General features: G+C 40.6%; 1 protein-coding gene across 2 annotated transcripts in view; it reads right to left on the reverse strand.

Annotated features, from left to right (window-relative positions):
• EDIL3 (EGF like and discoidin domains 3) overlaps positions 1–15,990 on the reverse strand; it is a 241,110-nt gene that overhangs the window by 42,924 nt on the left and 182,196 nt on the right. For both annotated transcript variants that reach the window (XM_077171852.1, XM_054652418.2), the window contains 3 exons: positions 15,617–15,772; positions 14,392–14,536; positions 8,212–8,396 (listed from right to left, as the gene is read on the reverse strand). In XM_077171852.1, the coding sequence (XP_077027967.1) occupies positions 8,212–8,396; positions 14,392–14,536; positions 15,617–15,772 (486 nt within the window). The remainder of the gene's footprint in view (positions 1–8,211; positions 8,397–14,391; positions 14,537–15,616; positions 15,773–15,990) is intronic.

Below are 15,990 nucleotides of genomic sequence, written 5' to 3' on the forward strand. Positions count from 1 at the left end.
TGATTTCCCTTTTAAAGTCTTCTCTGCTGAGATTTTCTCTTTTCTGTCATGTTTTCTGACAGGGAAACTGCTCTTGCTTTACTTGAGGAGTGAGCAGGATGAATGTTATTAAGTAGAGTGCAAAGAGGGTCTTGCACAGCACATTGCTGTAGAGACACACCTGACTTAACATGGAAATCCAAAACAAGACAAAAGAAAAAAAAAAGCCAAATATTCTGCTTGGATCAACACTTAACTCTGGGTAGGGTGTTATTAGGGGAAAAAAATACATGATGAAACCAATGAATAGGTTAAGATTCAGAGACCAACTGGGAAATGCTCATATCTACTTTATGTGATGCTTTAATATGCTGAGATATGACAATTTCATTTTCTGCTTACTGCTTGGTAAATTTCAGCCTGGTTTTAAGCACATTTCCCCCTCTTCTGAAGAAAGATACAAAATGTTCTGCTGCCTTTGAATTTAGATTAATTTCAAGTTCCTTTTCCACCACTCCTTCTTTATGTTTGTGTCTCAATTTCATTATTTACTTAGCTAAAAAGATACCATCTCTGTTCCTCATTTGACAAGATAGGAATCAATCTGTTTCTGTGCTCTTTATGCAGGAAATGGAATACAAAAATGAATAGCAGATTTTGAACAAAAATGTTCTGAAGTCAATCAGAATCTCACAATAAAGCTTCATGCACTGTGTTTTCAAAGTGGCATAAAAAGAATGTAAAATTGAGTCCTATTCAGAAAAGAATAGATTTCCTTGACCCTTGTATATTTTACTCATGAGAAGCTGACAGATACATGAAGGAAATATTAAGTATCTTGCTTATTCAAAAAGTAATATTTGGGAAAAGATATGCAAGGCTAATAAAGATATCATATCCCAGTTAATAAAGCATCAAGTTCTTGGAAAACAGAGCTAGATGGAGTTCCATTCCATTCTTTCACCCTCATCTGGCTCTGGCTTTTTGCCTCATCTGTGTTTATATCAGATATTTTTTGCTTCTTAAAGATAGTTGACCTTGACAAGGTCATTTTGCTTCTCTCTATCATTTTCAGATGAAACAACTGTGACCAACTCAGCTTGAGTCAAAAACCAATTTTTGAGTCAAAAACCAATTCAAGGGTAGCTACAAAAACAACAAACGATTTTATTAGGAAAAAGTGGATGCTGTTTTGAAGCACCACCATGGAAGAAGAGGGCATGAATAAGAAACATTTGGACCCTTTTTTCCTGTATTTTTACCTAAACAATTGCTTATCTATTGTATTTTTTTAAGGGAGTGCAAGGGAAATATGCCTCTGCTTCACAAATTGAGACAGAACGTTATTTCAAGACAGTGGAAATGGTAGCTTGGTAAAACAGGCAGGAATTTAAAACAATGAAAAACTAACATCTTTCCATTAAAATTTCATGCACTGTGTTTTCAGAAGGTGCTGCTATTCAACTAACACCAACATCCCCACTGCAAACACACAGCAACAAAAAACTGCCTCAGCCTCAGATCCTGTGCACATCAAAATTCACAACAACCAGGCAGTTATTGCTTACACTCCCAGATTTTCTGAGGCAAGATCAAAACCTGTTATTGTAATAGGAAATGGGTCATTACTCAATTTAACTTTCATCTGCAGGGGAGTGATACTCACAGAAAAGCAGCGAGTCAGTGAGGGAGCTGACAGTTCTCTCTTGCAGGATTCCACTGCTTAGGGAAACTTCCTAAATAATTTCTGTTAGTGATGATGAATTTGTTCTGTGTCAAAGGCAGGCTCTGGAGCACTGATTTAACCCCTTAATTTTTACTGAAGGCTTAACAGAGAGAGCTGGGAATATAATTCAGGGAACAGAGCAGGACTCTGTGAAACACAACATTTTTCTACTTTAAACTCTCATCCACAGCTAATTTACAGCTCAGACAGGGTCTTTGCTCCTGTTCATGGTTTAATGGTTTAGGGTTTACAGTGGTGGTGCTGGATTGATGGTTGGTCTGGTTGATCTTAAAAGTCTCTTCCAACCTTGGTGATTCTATGATTCTATGAAGGTGACATCACACAAATTTTTTGTCACAGAATATAATCATGGTGTGTCTGTCTGATGCCTATTTTCTGGACAACTTGCAACAGAGAGCTCCTATGCTCTGTCTGTCCTTCTAATAAACCCTCTGTATTTTGCCAGAGTAAAATCAATGATTCTACAGATGCTTCAGACTTTGCTACATAAATGATAGAATACAGCCTGAATAAAGCATTTGAAAGGCAAAATAAACCAAGATTTTATGCTGCCTTATTTAATTTCTAGGCTTAAATTCAATTACTACTATAAACATTTCCATAAAATGAATTGCACAGGAAAGCTTTGCAAAGTCAAAAGCAATTTAGGAAGGGCAATGCTGAAATGCACAATTTAGTAGCATTATTAATGTGAATAATGCATTTAATTTGAAATGATTTAGGGAAAAAAACTGAGTTAGAGTGCGACCCCTGGAAACGCCATCAAATACTGCTGGAAGACAACTCTGAGTAGGAAATCAAGGCATAGCTCCTAACACAATTTCTGTGAGGTATGTGTTTGTTAGCACAGTTAAAAACAGATTGGCAACATACGAAGATTAAAAAAAAAACAAAAAAACAAAAGACAAAAACAAAAGGAAAAAAGTTTTTTGTTCATCTTGTCATCTTGAGTTGCATACTGTCCTAAAAGCAAATAGTGACCATTAGTAGCAAAACCAAGCCTATGGTTTGTGGGCAATTGAAGAAGTGAATAAAGTGACCTGTTTAACATTCTAGCCTAGGCAATGCAAAGTCAGTACATTCAGTACTGTGAAAATTAGAAGTGGGCATCAGTCTTCATCTTCTTTTGCCTTTAACTAAAATGTTCAGAGCTCTTTGTCCATTATTACCTTATCCTACCACTGGCCGCTTTTTTTGCAGGAAAATTTATCTGTAGAAGTCTCTGGCAAAGAGTGGGAAAGATCTGTGTTAATAATTTATTCCCAACCTGCCTTGAGATGCGCCCTGTGAGCTGCCAGGCTGTGTGAACAGAGTGTGACACTGTGAAGCCACTCATCAAGGTAGGCACAAGAGTAAGGAGGTGACAAAACCCAGTGTCCAAATGAAGTTCTTCAAATAGAAGTGACAGCTGCCAGAAAAAAAGGTGGTTTTGCATTGGAAAGATAAAATGGTCAATACTGACTGTAAATATAATTTTTTTTATCCCAATAGAAAGCACAAAAAAAAAAAAGGCTGATCTCCTCACAATTTTCATTTTGTTATCTGAAATCCAAGAACTTCAGGATTGAGAAATTCTAATAAAAAACCAGCACCAGCTTTGCATCTGGAGAAGCAGAGACCATTTTTATTGCTGTTTCTGTAAAGAGCATTGATTTCTTTCATGGTGGCCTAGTGGTTTAATAAAGCTTCAGAGAAATACAGGTGTCTCCTGTTTATAATGTGATATATTTCAATTCACAGCTCCCACAGAACACCCTGTCTCCAAGCCCACTCACCATACATGGCTCAGCAATCCAGCTCTTCCAGAAGTCATGCAATTTCCTCATTATGTTAAGTACCAGATTGATCTTACATGAACATTTCATCCTATTCCAATTTTGCATCTTCCAAGCCCTTATTTAATTAAGATGTTGTTAAGCATTTTCTGTGGTTGTTTGTTTTTATTTTTTCTTTTTTTTTTGGTTTTGTGTTGTTTTGTTTTGTTTTTCACTCAGTGTGGGTGTTAAAACAATTAAACTATAGGCCACATATACATCTCTTATTTTGTTACTTTAACCAGAACTGGAATTAATAAATGTTTGGCTAATGACACAAATTGTCAAAAGAAAATTAAACAATCCACACAGTTTTCTCCTTGTGAGTTGTTGAACAGATCTCTAGATGAATTGTTGAATTTCTAGGGTATAGAGATTTTTTTATCTAGAAAGATTTCTCAGAATTCATTGCAAATGAACAGATTGTTACATCAAAAAAGGGGGAAAAGAGTCAGGTGGAATAACAGACAAGACAAGAAGAAAATACCACGTGAGAGAATAAAAAAAACGTTCCTTATTTTTCAGTGACAGATGAATGCCAGCGTTGAAACCAATTCAGCTAACCAATACTAGATGGAAAATAATGTTCTCTTCACATATTAAAAAAAAAAAAGGAAAGAGTCAGCTCATGTAACTTTCCTGGTTCAAATAGTTTTCTTATAATTTAAGTTAATTGTTCATCTTTCTTTGTGGCTGGCAGAGTAGATACATTTCCACTTCTGGAAACTAGTCTATAAAAAAAGAGTAGAAACTGGGTTTGGCTTAGCTTTTTAAAAAAACAACTCTTTGATTTGATCACTTGGAAGCTTAAACACTGGAAATAAATACAAGAAAATGAATATAAATATAAATGAATATAAGTGATGAATATCATGATGGCATGATGGAGATGCATTTTGTATATGTATAATGAAAAGAGGATAATTATTTGGAATGCAATTTTGCCTTTGTTTTCAAACAAGAGGCATTTTGATGCGAAAAAGATGGCTATGCATTAGACTGAAAGAATAATTTGATTGCAGCTCTGAGACAACCTAATGGCGTTGATAAAGAATCCCAGTAATATTGTCTAATACTGGAGATTAGCTTGGCAGGAAAATACCCAACCCAAATCTATTATACCACTGGCAATCACCACATTTTTAAAGCATGTAGGTATAACAGTTGCTCTGCCAATCTTCCAACAATCTGTTTATCACCAACTGCTTTTTCTCTAATAGTGCTTAGCTGGTTCCACAATCAGCAGGAGAAATATTGTAATTTGACATTGCTGGTGCCTCCAAAAAAAACCCAACGTGTCATCAGTTTTAAGATAAAATACTGACAATACCCTGGTCTGGCTGCAAAGTCAGGTCTAGGACAAGACACAAAACAATTTATTCAGAAGGGATGGTTGAGTGGGAGGAGAAAGCTCCAGGTGTTTGGAGACACCAAATGAAGTGACACGCCAGAGTTTAACTAACAGTAAATAAAGAAAAGGGAGTTTAAGCTGCTGCCCTGATTTCACAATTTATAACAGCAGGAAATTAGTAGTAGAGGGGGCATGGGTTTTGAGAAAAATGTTAATTATTTTGAGCTATGCCCTCAGCTGGGAAAATGAGATATGGAATGGCAAAAATCTATTTACAAGAGCATTCTCCAAGCATCTGAAAAATCAGTTTCACTTTTTAAAATAATCTTTACAGCCTCAGTGCTTCATTTTGGGTATCAGGCAGGGAGTTCTCCGTCATATCTTTTAATGCCAAAGAAGTGAATAAATGGTAAGTGGGGTGACCGAATGGAAGAGTAATCCTGGATTGTGTCCAGAAGGAGCCTGAGCACTCCAAAAACTTGCAACATCCTCTTCAAGGGAATGACAAGGGTATCTTTGAGGAAGCCTGTGGGGAATTCAGCCCCAAGTTTATGACACAGCTAGAAAAGTACAATTTTAGTCGTGTCATCTATTTATCTTTCCCTTCATGTCAAGAAAATGCATTTTTTTCATTGCTAATGGTGGTGTTTTGTGTAAATAAATGTTATTTGTGCAATCTATAGCTTGTAGAGTCTAAGTCACAGCAGATTTTCAACAACTGCAGCATGATTAAGGTGAGTATTTTGTCCCCAAAAATGCACATTCTGTGCCTGGAGACACAAAATACTTCATATTCCTAAATTATGAATGCAGCAATCCAAAAGACTTTAAACCAAAGAGCTTAATTGTTGATGGCTGCACTTTGGAATACATAGGAGATTCAGAGTTATCTTTTCTGAGAGAAAACTGAGTAAAACAGTCCCAGCTCCTGAGGGAGGAGAATTTATCGCTAGAGTTCATCCAAAAGTGCAAGTAGCATTTGATGCATGATTCAAACATCACCTCTCAGCAGACATTATCACAGCAGGCACTCTGAGATGGATGTCAGCACACCAGATTTTAAAGTGTTGGTAGCCATGGTGTTTAGGCAAGGATACCCCAACAATGACATTTACTCAGATGAGATCTGTTCGAGCCGTCCACAAACCCCAACAATAATCCTAAAAGGCAAACGGCAGGCTTTGCCCCCAGTTTTTCAGGCTTTCTTGTGAAAATCAGTGCAAAATATAAAGCAAAAAGTGCAAAATATAAAGTATAAAAGTGCAAAATATGAAAAAAAGAAGTGCAAAATATAAAGCAAGAAAGGCCTGTGGAGAACATTCAAAGGGCATGGAAAGTTGACATGGTAAATATGATATTGGTAAGCCAGCTACTTCAGCAAAATCCAGAAGTCTGGGCTAAATGTCTGTCTTTAAGCCCATTTCAGGGTACCATGGAATCATCTTTTTTGGGCCTAATTCTTTGTGGAATGGCTGAGGGAGTAGGGCGTGCAGGCACATTTTCTTTCACACTCTTTTCCTTACAAATGTGTTTTGACTAAACTCCATGGAAGCAGCAGCAGGATGATAAACCTTTCAGTCAATGTGTTGTAAGGCTTCAATATAATACTCCGCGTTTTAGGGAAAAGAAAAACCACCAAAAACACCCACAGAGAGCTACCAGCAGGGAGAACAAGAATGAACAGATGAATTCAAATGATAGACATGTCTCTGTTACAGAATCATTACCTACACTGGAAGCATATGAGACTGTCTCAAGTCATGGCCTGAATTCAGAACAACCAGACTGTAGCAGAAGGTAATGACCACCTTAAGCACTGAAGAAACAAGTGGATTTAATGCCTTTTTGGGTTTAGTTTTGGTGGTTTTTTTTTTTTTCTTTTTCTTTTTTTCCCCAAGCATGAAATGCTAGGATCCTTTTTTTGAGGAAATATCATTATGTATAATGATTTTCAGGAAAAGGTAGATTGTGTAATATTCCTGTGGAATTGTTGAACTCAATACATAGCCAGCTGAAAAGCTAACTAAAAGATGAGTATTTCTTCACAACTTTCTTTTTGACTGGACAATAAAAATTGTTCCTTATAGTTCAAAGACTTGAAGAGACAGTGCAAGTGATAAGATTAAATTTGCAGGTTCAGGTAAATTCAAATATAGAAAGACTGCAACGGCCTGAAAACTTTGAAAATATAAGGATTAACTATGCAGCCCCTTGCCATCTGTAGTTAATTAAAAATACGCTGTCATCCACAGGAGCAAGAACACACAACAGGAGATTTCTGTGGAGCCTCTGCACACCCTTGGTTTGACTGATGGGGCTAAAATTTGATGCAACCACCTCTCTTTCCTGTGGGAAAAACATTTTCATCTGCTTCTTCACCATAAAAGACAGCAATAAAGTGTTCATCCTCTCCACAAGTTACTAACCGCTCTTCCAACATGCTGCTCTAAAAGAATTTCAGCAGATTCTAGGATCTCCAGCTATTCCAAAGCTAAATAGATAGGGCAATTTCTCCTTCTTTTTATGGAAAGTGTATAAACTTGGGAAAAAAACCCCCCAGTAATCATATTCCTAACTTGCTTAGCAGCTGTAGGCAAAAAAGGCTAATATGTCATAATTTGTATGTGGAGAGATTGCAGGGGGTTAGTAGCCATGTCTGGTGCTATTGAGGCTGCCCACTGAGAGCTGCACCGCAAAGTGGCAGCTGACTGAAAACACTGCTATTTTCAACAGTTCAAAAAATGTAAATGTGTCAGTGGCTGGTCAAACAAGCTCCCACACTGGTGATTTATTGAAATCCCTCACATTAGTGAGTTGTACGAATCACTCCTGGGCTGAAAACAACCCCTGTGCACAGGTTTATAATGGATTCAGGGGCTGAATCAATCTTGCTGCCTCCAGAAGGTAATTTTGGGCAGCCTCAATTAGACAAAGATAATTTCTACGCGCGGGATTTGCTAAGGTGCACAGAGCTGGCAGTAAATATGCTTTTCCAGGGAGCCTTGGAAGGGTAGAGGGGAGGAAAATAAATTCATCTCTCCCAAGAAATGAGGGGAATTCAGTGAATCACATCTGCAACCACCATTTTTGTTCATTAACAAAGGAAAACTGGGGCTACTAGAGGCATCCCCTAGTATATTCTCCTGCATCTGTGACAACAAAAACATGAAGATATGTTGGGCTTTCAGAGCTCGTGGCAGAGTAGGGAGGGCTACAGCCAGAAACAGAAGAATTTGGATATAAAACTGAACCAGAGGAGCATCCCCATGCCTGAAACACAACGAAGACAAAAAACTGGGAAAATCCACGTGAAAATTTACCTGCAGCCACTGTGACTGGTCATTGTGGCCAGAGGTCCAGGCATTGACTTTGCCTTGCTTGTCCAGCCGGGCTTTCCTGGGCTCCCAGGCGAACATGTCCATGTTGAGGGTACGGAAAACGCTGGAGGCAGTGATCTGGAAATCCTGGATGTGTCCCGATTTCATCCCCAGGGGCTCAGAGCAACCTGGAACAGCAGGGCAAGATCAGTGGCGCTACCTGCTTATCTCTGTCAGGGGTTTAGGTTTTTTTTGTTATGGCAGAGGAAACCTGCAATACTTGAAGAAAAAGATGTAATCAAGGCTATTGTTGAAGACACTCGAAAACAAATAAATGAAAAATAGTCAATTTCAGGCACTTTGTTTCAACAATTTCTTGGGTGAGTCAAAATCAAGATAGAGAATTCAACATATTTTATCCTGGCATAAATTTATGAAGCGAAACAAAATGAAAAGATGACTTTTGTCTGTGCTTATCTTATTTTTATTTTCCTCTCCCACAGGAAAATACTGTTTTCCCTGTTCTGTTTGATTTTCCTTATGCTTTTATGCCACCTCACAAGCACCATGTGTTTGCTTACTGAACAAACATTTTTTTCTTAAAAACCAGTGCTGCAGTAAAATGTTAAAAAGCACTGAGCTCTTTTACACTTCTGAATTATTTGACATCTAGGTAAAAATCCAGAAAGCCCAAAATCCCACTGAAGGAGGGAGAGCCAACAGAAAAACAATTGTGGAGGGAGGATAGTAGGAGGATATCACTTAGGAGAAATCAATAGTTAATGCCTTATTTGTTTGTGGACATCCCACACCATTGAGTTATTTTGCTGTAGAAAAGATAGACCTTGGGCTTCTCCCTTCTCTGTTCTGTGTGAAAAAAAAGGTAAAAATAAAAATTGATAAGTGGCTTTGTGTTCCTCTGTCTTGCTGCTGTGTGCTAAGAATGTGGAAGGTGCATTTGGATGCAGAAGAGGGAGGAAACAAGATGAGGCAGCACTGAAACAGCAGGACTGGAAACCAGAGAAGGCAGAGGAGCTGCATGGTTCTAAGATTTAAACAAAGAAATCAGAAAAAGAAAGGCAAATGGCTGAGAGAGAGAAGGCTGCTAAGAGGACAGGAAAGGTGGATGCATGGCTGCAGGGGTGGAGTGACAGTTGATAATTGGGGCAAAGTGAAAGATGGAAAAGATGGAGATGGGAACATAAAAAAATAAGGTGTTTTCTCATTTCCTTCCTGTCTCAGCAGTCAAAAACCTGCATATGTGCAGTTATATTATTAACAACATGAACTTTAATGCAGCATCTCCTGTATTTAAAATTTGAATATTGACATACTTCATGTTAAATTAAGAAAAAACCAAAAAATAAAAAACAAAACCCAAACAAACGAATGGAAAGCCAAAAGAAAATAGAGCTAACTTTTGAAAAAAAAAAACAAACCCCAATCTTACATAACTGATTCTCAGTGCACAAATGGAAATGGCACACCCTTGTCTGTGGAACGGACTCATTCAAAAACGCAACAAAACAATTTTCCTGGGAGTGGGAGGAAGCAATTGGTAATAGAAGTAAGAGAGACTAATCTGCTGCTTTGGAGAGGAACTTTGCTTATTATTAAATTCTGAAGTATCACTCCAGGATCACAAGGACTGTCAGCAAGAGTGTTTCATCCGAGGAATGCTAAGGAGGCTCCTGTCACAAAACCATGGGTTGTCAAAGCTGTGACTCAGTGCTGGCCCAATCCATCAAAACCAGTTCTATCTTTTCTGGGTATTATTATTGATTTATGAAGCAACAGCTGTGCCTGCCTGTGTGCCTGTGCATGCGTGCATGAATTAATGGGATTTTACACTCGCCTGCCTTCTCTGTGGCCCCAAAGGGGGTGGGAAGGCAGTTGTTAAAGGCAACGGGAGAAAGTGAGAAGAGCAGTGAGGATCTGAAGAGGCAAACGTGGTGCACACAAGGTGTCAGGATGTCTTGGTGCTGTGTCACAGAGAGCAGCAGCTTCCCAGCCCCTGCCACAGGAGACTGTGGCTGTTTGGATGACAGAGACAGAACCCACAGCACAAGGGACGGGGTCATCAAACCGGCACAGGGCTTTGTGTCATCCCTCACAGGTGTGTGTTTATAGCAATGCTTCTGTCTCCCTGAAACATCTCCTCTTCACTGCACTGTACCTTTAAATTTGCTTTTCAATGTCCTTATGAGAGGATTCAATTCCCATTTTTCTTTTTTGAAATCTGTTGAAGTCGGAGATAGCTGATGCAGAAACATGGCTACACCCAGTGGAGCATCTTAGGCTGGAGTGTTTGAGATGCTTTGGATGCCTCCATCTGTGATAAATTATACCTGATACCTCTGTATGTTTAAATCTAACCAGGTATAAGTTTGCAGGTCCTATTTGGTCTAGGATGGAATGGGAGAAATGAAATAATGAGAAAGAGTGGGAATTAGCACCTGAAAATTGGAGGAATAAACACAAAGGCTTTTCTCTGTTGACTCTTCAGAGGGCAGAATCTTTTACTTTTCAGTCTGCATCCATGCTATGCCCCTCATCTACCTCTTCATTTGAAAAAGCTCAAACACTTAAAGGAAATATTCAATATCCAATGTAGCAAAGGCAAACCCACAAATGGATCTGCATGCAATAGTCTGCATGAATCTTGTTGTTGGACAAAGATTTGTGCAGTGTTGGCAAAAGCAATGTATGTCAATTATTTGAGGGCAAAGGTAATTTTGTTTTGATTTATACTGTGATATTTTTTGTTTTTAATAATGGAGATATTTAAAAATTTTTCATCATGTTTTTGAATCATAGAATGGTTCGGGTTGATAGGGACCTTAAGATCATCTAGCTGCAAATCTAATTCCAACTCCTTTGCCATGGGCAGGGACACATTTCACTAATGCTTTAAAGCCCCATCCAACCTGTCCTATAAATAACAAATATAGAATTCCTTTCCAGATTATGGAGTTCTGAGGACAAATGAGGAAAGGGTAACCTATCTTTAACTGTAGCTTTGATAAAGTCCCCCTGTGTGTCACTTTTGTGTGAATAGTGCCTACAGGGACTGCTAGTGATGCCTCAGGTTTTAGCTTTGATATTTTTCAGATTCTGTGCTGCTTTAGTGTGTGGGTTTGAGCTTCATTTTAGGGGATGCTGAGCTCTGTGCACAGAGCAGGGAGACAAAACAATTCCTGCTCCAGCTGGGCACCAAGGACAAATGACTCAAATCTCAGCCCCAGAGCACAAACACCGTGGGCTGGAGAGAGAAAAACAAGCAGGGTGGGACTGCAGGGGCTGAAGCTGGAATGGGACAATGAACTGCAAGATGCAAATGGAGCAGAACTGATCCCAGGGACAGAGCCCGTGCCCGGCCGTGCATTTTGGGGCCATTTTGGTTCATCTTGGGTGCAGCCCTGGCTGGGCTCTGGTGCTGCCCAAGGTGGATCCATGGAGGAGATGCTTTGAATAAATCCCTGATTTATTCTTTAGCTCTGTCCAGCCTCTGTTCTAGGGCAGCCTTCACAAGGCATCATTAGGATAAAGAAATAGCTACCAGGGAACAGCATGCCTGAAGGAGATGAAAATTACCCACTCAGGAGCTTTCTCTGAGGGTGTCCCATGGGGATGTTTAGGTTCTGGGGGCCAACATCCCTCTGCAGGAGCTGAGAAACCCCAAACACCAAGAGCTGGCTGAACTGGTGCACACAGGAACCAGCAAACGTGACTGTGAGCAGGGGCTGCCTGCAGGAAGGCAGATGCTGGAGTGCTAGAGTGAGTTCCATGAGTGAGGGACACTGTTGTGTGAGCACTGATCTGCTGTTAGAAACAACAGCTTGATGCTGCTATTAATGACAGCCTAATGAATAGAGGCATTCTAACAAGCAGTAGCTGTGATCTGCTTCTCCCCTCACATCAATACTCTGTGGAGGGAAGGCAGGGCAGGACGCAGCGTTGTGCAAAACACAAGCAAGGCAGGAACACAGGGCCATGAAAATTAATGCCTAATTTATTGAGGGTTGGCTCCACTAGCATTGATGCTGACTGTGGGCCCTGGTAAGTAAAGCTATTTATGAGACTAAAGCAGTTTGCATGGAACACTTTGCTGAAGTTTGTCCTAAGAGGTCAGCTTTTATGATGATCCAGTGCTGCAAGTCTCCCTCTGTTTATCACTCACTCTCTTCTTTCTCACCAGGCAATGTTAGAGAAGGCAGACCCCTCAAATTGCCTTTCCACCCAAGGCAGACCACCTGGAATTAAGAGTGAATTAGTCTGTGTAATTACACCTTTCCTTCAGTAAGGTTGAAATTGCTCTGCTGAGCCTCAGCTGTCCACAGTTTTAAGAGATGATGACCTTGACACTGTTAGGAGACCACTGAAATTAATTCACTTCACTAGCTTTTGCAGTTCTTTGAGCAAAACAATTCCTAGTCGTTCTGGCAAGGACTTACTCTAAATTGTGGTTCCAGAAGTGGAAGACATAAAAAAAAAAATCTAATAGAACAAAGCAGCTAGACAGGATTTTCTATTTACTCTTAAACCTATCTATATTGGAAAAGGGCTACACCAAGATTAATGCATTAACTTTTCATTTCTGAATCTGGTTTTGACTGAGAATTGTTTAACTCCAGCTGTTTTGATGTATCACTCATGAACTGAATGACTATTGTTAGTAGAGTAAAGAGGCAGCCACATAAAAATCACTCCTAAATGAAACAGTGGGGTGCTCCCACCAGTAAAAAGGTTTATCTCTAGGAAAAGGATAAAACATTACCTGCTTTTTTGAATTTGTAAGGGAACACAGTTCTTGCAGAAGGTGGCTAGAGGTCAGGCTTTACATTTCAGAGCTTTAATAAGAATCTGAGGGAAGGTTTATATTGGGTCCACTTTTTCATTTACTTTTTGCTACAAGATGCTATCTCTGCTTCTGCTAAGCCCAGAAAACAAATCCAAACTAAAATCTTGATTAAAGCAGCCCAACCAAGCTGTGTCTTATTGGACTGGTCCTCAACAGCAGGGGAAGCAGGCTTATCCCTCTGAGGATGTCACACAGCACAGGGGTGGTGTCACCTCACAGCCTCAGGAGAAATTTCCCAAATCAGGTGTGACAATTGTTGCTGCCAAGGGTCCCCAGCAGCTCTGGGGCTCAGGAACAATTTTCAGGCCTTGGGTGAGGCTCCCTGCCCTGTAGTCTGCTCAGGGTGGTACATTACGAGTCCACATAGCCATCAATGCATGTTAAAACTGCTAAATGACCATCCCTGGAGGTGTCCAAGGACTGGATGTGGCACTCAGTGCTCTTGGGCTGGGTGACAAGGTGGGGATCTCTCACAGGCTGGACCTGATGATCTCAGAGCTCTTCTCCAGCCTCATTGGTTCTGTGATTCCTGTGACCAACTGGAGATTAACCCACACAGGAAAAAATTACGAAGTGTTAATGGGTTAATACCACACAGCCTTGTTGGGACACATTCCTGTCCCACTGCAAGTGGCCATCATCACTCAGCTGAGCCAAGTGCAGCACTGCTGAGGGCACACCCTGAGTGCTGTCTCCAGTTCTGGGCCCCCAAATTTAGGAAGGACATTGAGACACTGGAGCATGTCCAGAGAAGGCAACGAGGCTGGTGAGGGGCTGGGAACACAAACCCTGTTAAGAACCACTGAGGGACCTGGGGGTGCTCAGCCTGGGGAAAAGGAGACTCAGAGGTGCCCTTATCACTCTCTGCAAATGCCTGAAAGGTGCCTGTGCTCAGCTGGGGCTGGGCTCTTTCTCCAGCAGCACTGACACAACCAAAGCACACAGCATCAAGCTACACCAAGGGAAATACAGGTTGGATATCAAGGAAAAGTGTTTTACAGAAAGGCTGATAAAGTTCTGGAATGTTCTGCCCAGGGAGGTGGTGGAGTCCCCATGCCTGGGTGTGTTTAACAAAGCCTGGATGTGGCACTGGGTGCCAGGGTTTAGTTGAGGTGTTGGGACTGGGTTGGACTCCACGATCTTGAAGGTCTCTTCCAACCTGGTCATTCTGTGATTTTACAAGTTAGCTAAAGAGGATAAAAGCAACTGGACAAACTCAGGCTGGCCAAGTGCATCTGGCAGCGGGGACAAAGCGCGCGCGGTGGGGAGCGGCTGGAGGGGATGGAGGGGATGGAGGGGATGGAGGGCTGTGGAGATCCCACCTGTGAGCTCGCAGCCAAGCAGCTCCATCCTGAGGGTGCAGTGCCTCCTGCACACCTGGGGGTACAGCCGGACGTACTGGGCCTTGATGGGCGGCGTGAAGGAGTTGGCGTACGGGGTGTTGTTGTCCACGTTCCCACGGAACACCTGCGGGGAGGCAACGTTTGCAGCAGCAAAAAAAAAAAAAATGTGTCAGGAGGAGGGTCCCTGGAGTGCCAGTGGGTTCCCTTGTCTCAAAAGCACCTGAATTGTTCTGTCTGTGAGAGGCTTTCCCCAAACTGCAGCTGGTTCAGCGCTGCCAGTGCCTGACACAAGTTTTCCCGGCAGAATTTCCCTGCTGTGCCGTATTGTGATGGGTTTGCCACGTGGGCCAAACCAGGGTCTCTGTCTTGTCCCTCTCAGAAATTGAAGCTCCTAATGCAACTAAATTATGCCTTCTTTTCTTGATTAATGTACGAAATAGTTGCAGTTCAATTAAGCCTGCAATTATTTGCTCTGATTGACGTTTATTTTTTCCCCCCTGGTCCAAGAATTCCCACTGAAGTGTGCTGTAACCCTCCCGTGGATCACAGAGGGGACAAGTTAAACCCATCAGCATTTTTCTATTCACCCCTGCCTCTAACCAGACATCCCTGTGCTGCGTTTCTCCCCTTCATTATGCCCCTCTTCACACAAAATCCTTATTTCCTAACAGAGAAACTGCATCTAATGCAGCACATTTTGCCTTCTATGCAAACTTACACAGCAAAAGGTTTTTTTCCCTGCTCTGTGTGCACAGCTCCATCAAAAATAAGTGGTAACTATAAACTGTAAACACACACACCCCGCTGGATGATACTGTTTGTGCAGCACAGAGATTAGCATTGATGAATGGGCTCTGTGTTTCCAAGGGTTAAAGCTAATCTGCCAATGCAATAAAACGAAATTGAAAACAGAGCAATGAGTAATTACTGGTAAACTAATTAATATGAAAATCAGTTAAGTGTAATAAACAGGATTATTCTAGCTTGGGGAAATAGTATTTATGCAACCATCAATTAAAGTATAAGAAATTCTTAGCAGAGAGAGATGCAAATTTGTTGATTTTTTTTTCTCCCACAGAAAAATGATAACAGTGAAACCTATATCATACTGCCAGGCAATTAGGCTTAAATACCCAAGACATCTCATACTTCTGAAGGCTGCTAAACCATGAGATGCTTTCAGTAACAGATGACTTTATCTTACCATGTCTTCCTTTGTGCCTTTTACTTTGTACATTGTCCATGACTTCCCATCATTACTGTAGGCAATTTTGTAAGATTTTACGTATTCTGGACTTCCAATCCTCTTGGCACCTTGGGTTATAACTCCAGTGACTCGCATCTTCTTCTGCAGGTTTATCTGAAATAACAGCACACTGTTAATCTGACGGACACAATCCTTGATTCCTTTAATTCCCCCTTTTTTTTTTTTTCCTAAATGAAAGGAAAAGAAACACAGCTGTAGCATTTAAATGACTGTTTTTATATTTGCATTAATTCTTTTGATCTTTCATGGATTTCATGTGCAAATGTATAAAGCAAATGAATGAAAAAATTGAACCAAAAGCTTGAACTATG

Source organism: Agelaius phoeniceus, chromosome Z (genome assembly GCF_051311805.1).
Source record: "Agelaius phoeniceus isolate bAgePho1 chromosome Z, bAgePho1.hap1, whole genome shotgun sequence".
NCBI classification, from domain to species: Eukaryota; Metazoa; Chordata; class Aves; order Passeriformes; family Icteridae; genus Agelaius; species Agelaius phoeniceus.